Source organism: Tupaia chinensis, unplaced genomic scaffold, assembly GCF_000334495.1.
Source record: "Tupaia chinensis unplaced genomic scaffold, TupChi_1.0 Scaffold000146_1, whole genome shotgun sequence".
NCBI lineage: Eukaryota > Metazoa > Chordata > Mammalia > Scandentia > Tupaiidae > Tupaia > Tupaia belangeri.
In genome coordinates this window covers 2450070-2458438 of record NW_006159616.1, presented here as the reverse complement: position 1 = coordinate 2458438, position 8369 = coordinate 2450070, and the positions used below count along the sequence as shown (strand labels likewise).

Genomic DNA, 8369 nt, shown 5'->3' with positions numbered 1-8369 from the left:
GATAGCGTGTAGCGTGGGGTTCTGGAGTCCGGAAACCAGGGCTTGTCCTGCTGCTTCACCTACCTGGGCAGGTCTTGGGACCTCTCGGACCTCAAGGTCTCTCTGGGAAAAACAGTGAGTGTTGTGTTAGATTATTCCCGAGTCCCTTTTGGCTCGGATGTGCTGGTTAAGAACGCAGGCAGGCTCAGAGCCGCCTGCCAGCCCCGTCTGGATCAGTGCCTAACCTGTGTGCCACCGCAACTTCCGAGGCCTCGGTTTACTTAAGTTACCCTAATGGTTAAAGGAGTTGGACGATGTGGGCTCATAAACCCAGCTCTGCCATTGACCTGCTGTGTGACCTCAGGTGAGTTACTTAACCTCTTCCTGCTTTATTCCTCTTTTGTAAAATGTGGGTAATACTAAAAACCTGCCTCGGAGCACAGGCACGCAGTGAATGCAGCCATGGTTCTACTGGGCAGTCGCTCCACACTACACGGACTTCTTCATCCAGTTCAACAGTTGGTTGGTTTGTCTGTCTTTGGGTAGAGAGCACACGAGCCCGCACCCTCCCCCGGGCCTTGCTGAGCCGCGATCCCCTTTCCCAACCCTCTGGTCCTCAGGAGCCTGGGCACCCACACGCATGTCCAACATGTTTTCAGGCTGACCGGGGATCCGAACCCATGGCCAGACGTGTGACTTTCGGCCCTTCGGGCCAGTACGTTCTGGCCTGCTCCACCTAGGCTGAGCCCAACTCCACAAATTCTGATATTTGTCTGTCAGGCTCTGCTAACGGCTTTCCAAATATATTCTCTGTCAAATGTCTCCCTTAACAGACATTTCCGCTACATTTTATCTTTCCAGCAACCCTGCAAGAAGGGTCTAGCTAACCCTGTCTTATAGATAAGGACCTGACACTCCAGGCAGTCACTTTCAAAGCTGCACCCCAGGACATAGCCCCAGGTCCACCTCCTCCAAGGCCGAGATCTTCCCACTATGCCAGTGTTCAGAGAGACCAGCCCAGGAGATGGGAAGGCACAGCGAGAAGCCCCCGCCCCCCACGCTGTATCCTAGCCTCTGCCTTTGACCCTGCAAGATGGTTTCCCTCGTTAACGCAAATGTTTCATGCAAATACGGGGCTAGTGATGGGCAGGAGTTTATTGGAGAGGCCAAACAAGCTCATATGATCCAGGACAGAGAGCCGAAGGGGCTCTGAGAAATGGAGGAGGACTCCTGAAGGACACGGAGTCAGCAGAGAGGACTGAGTTTCAGCAAGCCTGGAGCGGAAGCTGGGGTAGCAGGGCTGAGCTCTCCAAGAGGCCATTCCAGAGGGCGGCACTGGAGCCCACTGCAGCCCTAGCCTTGCGCTCCCAAGGACTGCGCATGCGGCTTCACTGCTCAGAGCCTCGGTTACATGGTCTGGGGAAAGGACTGCCAGTGCTCTTGCTAAAACTAGGGGAGGGGGCACGTGGGAGACAGGCGGCCCCGGGCGAGACCGGGTTGCGGGCTGGTTAGGTGTGCATGTGTGGACTGGGGATTTAACCCTGAGCCTTCGTCTCCTTATCTGCGGCTTGGGAGTCATGTTCTCAGCTGTGTGGGATTACTGCAAGACTGCAGCGAGATGAGTTCTTGGCAAGACCGTCTCTGGCCTGTCTATTTAAAACTGCCTCCTCTCCTCCCTGCCTGCTTTTTCTCCCTTGGCTTGCCACCCCTGGCATCCTGCTGGTTTTACTCACTTGCATGTAATTTGCTTGCCCCAGCACAGGGATCTGGACTGTTTGGTTCAGCACCCAGAATAGCTCCTGGCTTATAGTAGCTGCTCAATAAACAGCACTCCCACAATGCTGGAATGGGGTGGAGGGGAAGTTCGGTCACGTTAGCGGGATCTTGGGGATGTATGGCAGAGTCATCGGAGAGGCTGGACAGCTCACGTGGCTGACAGCGCTGCCAGGAGGGCGTCTGGGGCCTGGGTTTCAGGAGAGTGCTGAGTTTCCTCTCTGGCCACAGCTTGTAAGCAGCAAGACCTATAAGACACTCAAACTGGATGGGCCAGAGTCTAGGGGCTTGACCCTGGGGCGTGCAGGGATCCCAGGATGTTTGGCTTTCCTGTTTTCTTTTGCTTCCAAACCACTCTGACAGCTCCTAAGTAGAGCAAACTGTCTGAAGCGATGGCCCCAGCCCCATCCCTGCCACCCTTGTGCTGGGAGAAAAAGCACTGGGCCTAGCGGCAGGTGGATCTGAGGGCTCTTTAGCAGAGGGGACTTGGGCAAGTCACTTTACCTTACTGAGCCTCCCTTTCCTCTGGGAGATGGGTCTAGTGGTGCTTCCCCTCTGTGCCAGCATCCTGGGGGTTTTGCGTAAAACCCATTAGAAGTGAGAATTATGACCAAAAGGCCGAGAAGGCAGGGCTTGTACCTGCATCCCCTGGAACAGGGCCAGGCACACGGCAGAAGCTGGGAACCTCATCGTCAAAGGTAGGGGGCCACGTCCAGCACAGAGCGGGGCTGTTAGGCAGATCTGGCCCAAGAACCGAAAACCTACCTGTCTGAAGCTGGACTCTTGTTTTCCACATGGATGAAAATTCTCAGCGCACCTTTAGTTGTGTGCAGGGTTTTTCTCTGGTGGAGACAATGCTGGCTGAGTTGAATGCTATGATGTGGTTGCGTACAGTGCAAGGAGCCAGGGAAAACTGGCCAAACTGGAGTTCAGACACTGTGTCCCAAGATAAAGAAAAGCCACGACAAACAATAAGGGAAATTAACTGGCTCATGTGACTGAGGTGTTTAATTGTGGGCTTCAGGCATGGCTGCATCCAGGGGCCTGCGTGAGGTCTCCCAAGGCTCAGATTCTTTGCATCTCCTCCACTTCATCTTCAGGCTCCACATAGAGCCCTTCCCTACCACGTCACCCTCACAACACACCATCGACCAACTCGAGCCAGTCAGGGCCCGCCTGGAGCTGGGGGTGGGGCTCATTCTCATCCAAACCAGGGAAACTTGGTGGAATCGTTAGGAAGGGGAGCTGGCTTCAGGGTGGCCCAGAATTATAGCAGGCGCCCATGTAGTCATCGGGGAGCCGCGGGGAACCATGGAAGTGCCTGCATTGCACTCGACGGTGGGTAAGGTCCTTCCCTTCTAGGAAGCCGATGCTGGAGTCAGAGTGGAGTTTATGGCCCCTGCTTTCCGACAAGGGAACAGCCCTTGAGTACTGGGCAGGACATGGACTTGGAAGCCTGGATTGCCCTCGCTGCTCTCAGCCTCGCTCTGCAGAGCCGTCGCCCAGAGCTGTAGAGCTGACCTGGGGGACTGAAGGGACTGAAGCCTCACCCTCTGGAGAGGAGCAGTCCGGCCATGCAGGAGAGGCCATGAGGAGGTTATGGTCGCATCAACGCCCAGGGGGTGCTGGAGCCAAAGGGGCAGCCTGCCATGGGAACCGCAGGCTCCGTGTCCTATGGCTCACTACCAGGACCCCCCACACACACTCACACACATGGGCAGAGTGAGGTCGTGCCATGCTGTGGCGGGCTCCCTGTGCTCGGGAGGCTGAGGCCTAGGCCTGCCCTCCGTGACTGGGGTTGTCCTGGCATTTGACTGGGAAGGAGGTGACAGGTACACTGGATGTCGGACACACAGGCCTGGCGCCGGCCCCGGCTTCCCCACGTGGTACTGTGTGACCCTGGGCTTCCCTCCTCTTTCTCTTCTGACCTGGCGGGGTCACTGGCACCTCAGTAGGCCCTGGGAAGACTGGGAAAGCTTCCAGCACATAGTAGGTGTTCCAGGCTCTCCCCTCCGTCTGAGTGTCCGGTGAGAGCGGCGTGACCTTGGCCATGTTGCTGAGCTCCTCTGTACGATGGGAGCAGCGACGGCGCCTTCCACGCAGCATCGCGAGGCCCAGACAGGTTCACGTGTGCAAAGCACTCGGGATACGCCTGGCTCACCATGGTCACTGTCACGGCAGCCGTGTAACATGGGCCGGGCCCTGGGCCTTGCTCTTTGTTTACTGTTCCGCCGACTCTCGCAGATCTCACAAGGCCATGTCCGTTTCACACGTGAGGAAAGTGAGGCCGGAAAGGTGAGGAGAGGTGCCCGAGGTCACGCAGTCAGCAAGGGAGGCTGTGCTGAGCCCTGTGCCCCAGGGCAGGCCCCTCGGCCCGCGGCAGCCCCGGTCTCCGTGAACCCTGACTGTGGCAGCCACCAGGGACTGTGGCAGCCGCCAGGAGCCTTTGCCAGCTGGCCGGGAGTTCTCTGGGAATGTGGGGAGCGCCGTCACCGTCGTGGTCTCAGAATGGAGCCCCGCCGCTATCTCTGGGACATCCGTGTACTCCCTGCTCTGACGCGCACCCGGCACATGCCACCCAGGGGCTCTGCTTGTGTTGGCAGCCACCCAGCAGGTTCCAAGGTCACGGTCCATCCCTCCAGCCCAGAGCCGCCTCGGCCGCCTCTTACAGGGCCTGCGTGAGGCCACCTGTGAGTGGACACGTCCTCTCCTGGGGATGAGTGCCAGGGTGTCGTGGTGGGGACTGTGAGCCGGGGTGGCCAGTGTTTCCCCTGAGGACTGTGGGAGAGCAGGAGCGTGTCCGGGGTCACCACCTGGCCAGGGCTGCAGCGAGGCCTCAAACCTGAGGTCCTCCCCTCCACCGCAGCAAGTCCCAAGTGATTCCCATGGCAGGGCGGGCCAGGCGGTGTGCAGAGGTCAGGGACAAAGGCCAGGCCAGTCCTCGTGTGGCTCCTGGGTCACTGTCTCGCTGTGGGACGTCAGCAAGTCACCTCACCTGACTTCTAAAAAGAGGGGCCAGAGATGCCCTCTGCCAGGGGCTCCCTCTCCCAGGGGCTATGCCATATATGGTGAAAAACACAGGGAAGGGGACCAGCAGTTGGTGTAATGGCTATGTCGCTGGACTCCCATGTAGTCGACCGTGGTTCAAGTCCTGGACCTGGTGGCTTAAACTCACGCCGGGTGCGTGTGTGCGTGCGTGCCCAAGATCCTGAGAGGAGAATGGAGGAGAAGGGATTGCGGCATGGCTATCCCCCCTGGGGGGTGATTTCTTGCTTTCTGTCTCTCTATCTCTCTCTGTCTTTCTGGTGAGCATGCGCTCTACAGCAAAAACTGCTCCAATAAAAAACACAGGGAAGTCGGGGCAGCACGAGCCTGCGACCCACTCACTCGCTTGCAGAGCGCAGCGTGTAACACACCGCAGACGGCCGAGGGGTGCCTGTCCAGTCTTGCCTGTGGCTTTAGCCTTTACACTCGGTCCCGGGAGACAGCAAGGGCCAGCAAGGTTGAATTTCACCTAAGTCGCTTCCTGGCTGTGTGACCTTGGGTAAGTTACTCAGCCTCCCTCTGCTCTGTTCTGTCACCTGTGAAATGGGGACAGTAGTGTCGCGGGCTGTCGTGGCGACTGAGTTAGTAGAGGAAAGCATCTGGAACGCCGCCTGACACACAGTGAGGCCTCTGAGGTTTGCTGCTGTGCAGACTACGAGACAAGCGCGTGAAACAAAACGTCCCTAGAATAGTCCCCGAGATGTTCTCTCCGGTTGGCACAGTGATTAATGTATGGCGTGCCAGGAGGTTGGCACCCACACTGCCTCGTGATTCCTGCAATTGCCCCTGTAGGAGACCAAGCCTCACCTCGGATGTGCTGTGTGACCCTGGGAGGTCGTACACCCTCTCTGTGGCTCCTTTTCTCAATGTCAGCGTGAGAGCAAGGTTGGGAGGACCATGTCTCCTGGTACCGGAAGGGCTCCTCTGAAGGGGGGAGGGGTGGCAGCAAACGGCTCAGACAGAAGCACACACCCCTCCGCTGCCCCACACCCCTGCCCCGCACAGCCTCCAGGCTTGGCCCAGCGTGTGGCGGCCAGGGACAGAACATGTCCTGCCGGTGGGATGCCAGAGCCCAGGTGCCTGCCAAGCAGCGGTCTGGGACTGCTTGGTGCCCCCCGCCGTCTGCTGCTGTCTCCCTCTCCGGCTGCCCCGGACTAGCTGCAGTCCTTCACCACAGCCGGTTTGCCGCATCCAGACTGGGATGCCCAGGGAGCCCCAGTGAAACTGCAGAGCCCAGGCCCGCAGGCCAGCTCTGCTGTGTGACGCGTCTGAGCCTCGCCCTCTCTGCCTGCGGGGAGGCACGTGTGTGAGACGGAGCACGCACGGCGCCTGCTGGTGGCCCGGCCGAGCTCAGGGAGCAGAGCCCTTTGTAGCCGGTCCAGGCCGTCCCCGTCCTGCTCTGCCACGTCCGTGCTGCTGTCCTCCCCGGCCTCCTGCCTTTGCACACGTGGGGCCTCCATCTTCCAACCTGGCTTTCGTGCCCTCTCCAGGGACCTCCCTGGCTGAGCCCTGTCCTCTCTTTCCACTCAAGAGGGAGGAAAGTGTCAGACCGCCGAGCGGGTGGTTTCTTTCCACGTAAGAGAGGGAATACGCGCGGGTGTGAGAGAGGGGGGTGCTGCAGGAGGTGGTGTGGCGAGACGACGCTCAGGCTGACCGGCATGGGGAGGCTCAGGGCTTGTGTCCAGGGACTCCCTGAGCACCCCAGGAACTGTGTGCCCGTGGTCCAGTCTGGCTGAGGCTGGGCATTGCGACCTTACTGGGCGTGCGGTCTCTGTCTCGCTCATAGAAGAAATAAACAAGCTTAAAAAAACTAGATACACCATGGGCCTTATTTCAAAAACAGAGATCGAGATCTGGTGGGAAGCACAGAGCCCCCTGACTATACGGACTGGGACCTCCACCCCTCACCCCTAGGATCCACACAGCAGGTAGGTTTCTGGAGGCCTGGAGCTACAAAGACCTCATGGGACAGCCCAGGGTACATGCAGCTGGGCCCCAGGGGCAGGGGAAGCTCCATCTATTCACAGTCCAGGTCCTCATCTGCCTGTGTGCCCACCTTTGTCCACAGCCCACCACCCTGTCTGGCTTCCTCCCCGTAGTCATAGGCACTGGCCCTGCTGCGAGCCTTGGCCGAATGCTTACAGTCTCCCACTTTGCAGAGGGGAAGCCTGAGACATGGAGGGGTGAGGTCGCTTGTCCTGAGCTACCAGCTAGCAAGGGCAGAGGCAGGGCCTGCACAGGCAGCCTGGCTCCAGAGTCCGTTCTTCCAGCTCCCCCCACCTCCCTGCTGTCCTTCCACCTACCCACATTCCCTGCCCGCTGCCCGGCCATGCGCCAGACGCTGCCAGCCCCAGGGCTGCCGCCATCAGCAGAGCGGGATCTGCATTCTCCAGGAGCTCAGGCCATGGTGAGGAGGTGGCAAGCAAGGCCTTCGGGGACAGGGAGCTGGGGAAGAGCTGAAACTGCCCCCTGGGTTGGCATGGGGGCACATGGCAGCCCCACAGAGCTGAGACGAGGTGGAAGGATGGTGGGAGGGGCTCATGGGGAGGCAGAAAGGAACATTCCAGACCAGGGAATGCAGTGTGCAGAGGCGTTGGACTGGGGGTGGTCAGGGACAGCTGACACCTAATCAGAGCCCTAAGGACAGGTGCCTGGCACCAGGAGTCCCAGACACGCCCACTTCCATGTGCTGCCCGACGGGACGCCCTCTCTAGTTGGCGGCTAGAGGTCTGAGCCTGGCTCTGTCCCCAGCCCTGGCCCACCTCCCTCTGAAGAAGTCCCTCCTGACCACTCGTCCCTTCCCAAGCCCTTCACCCAGGGGCTGCTTCAAGGCAGCCATAAATCACTTCAGCCAGTGACTGAATCAGGCCCGGGCCAGAAAGCCTGACCAGAGACACCACGTTGGGTGGAGGGACTCCATGTCCCCTGCCTGTGACCGGGAAAGGTGATCGGGCTGCTCCTCAGCAGGGCACCCTCCCCGGGCACCTGCTGTGAGGCAGGAGCCCCCAGCCCCAGCGCTTCTCTCTTGCCACAGCTAGAGAGGCAGGCCAGCTGTCGCCCCACGGGACACTGCTTCAGGACTGTCACCCCAGGGAACACTGCTTCTGCTGATTCAGCTGCTCTGTGTGTGTCTGCAGGGAGGGGGAGCCGGAGACAGGGTCTGCTCCCAATGCTGCCTCTCACCACCAGGTCATTCCTCCTCCTCAGGCCTTCATCTCCCCATCTCGAGAATGGGAAGGTCTCGAAAACGCTGTTTCCCAGACTAACCTGTCCTCACAATGACTTGTTAAAAATGCAACCTCCTGGCCACCTGGCGACCACGTGGCTATACCTGTGTGGTTTGAGTCCTGGACCTGACGGCCTGAAAGCACCCTGGCGTGTGTTTGTGTGTACCCCAGATCCTGAAAGGGTCAGAGAAGGACTGCAGTGGACTCGTGCCCCACGGGGTGCTTTCTCCTCTCTGGCTCTCTGGGGAGCACACAGGCCCTCTGGCAAAATGTGCAGGGAAGGAAGATCCTCCCAGTGCCCTGTCCTGGGAGATTGGGACTGAGCAGATCTGGGTGGGAAAGACA

The 8369-nt window shown here is 59.4% G+C and overlaps 1 protein-coding gene across 2 annotated transcripts in view; it reads left to right on the top strand.

Moving 5' to 3' along the window:
- The first annotated feature begins 241 nt into the window (after positions 1-241).
- The window catches only part of ALPL (alkaline phosphatase, biomineralization associated), a 39143-nt gene continuing 31015 nt past the window's right edge, over positions 242-8369 (top strand). The window contains exon 1 of one of the 2 annotated variants that reach the window (XM_006145175.3): positions 242-343. In XM_006145175.3, coding sequence (XP_006145237.1) covers positions 274-343 — 70 coding nt within the window. In that variant the 5' untranslated portion in view covers positions 242-273. Of the gene's footprint in view, positions 344-6704; positions 6726-8369 lie in introns of those variants that run through there. The other variant, XM_027770583.1, reaches the window with a different exon arrangement.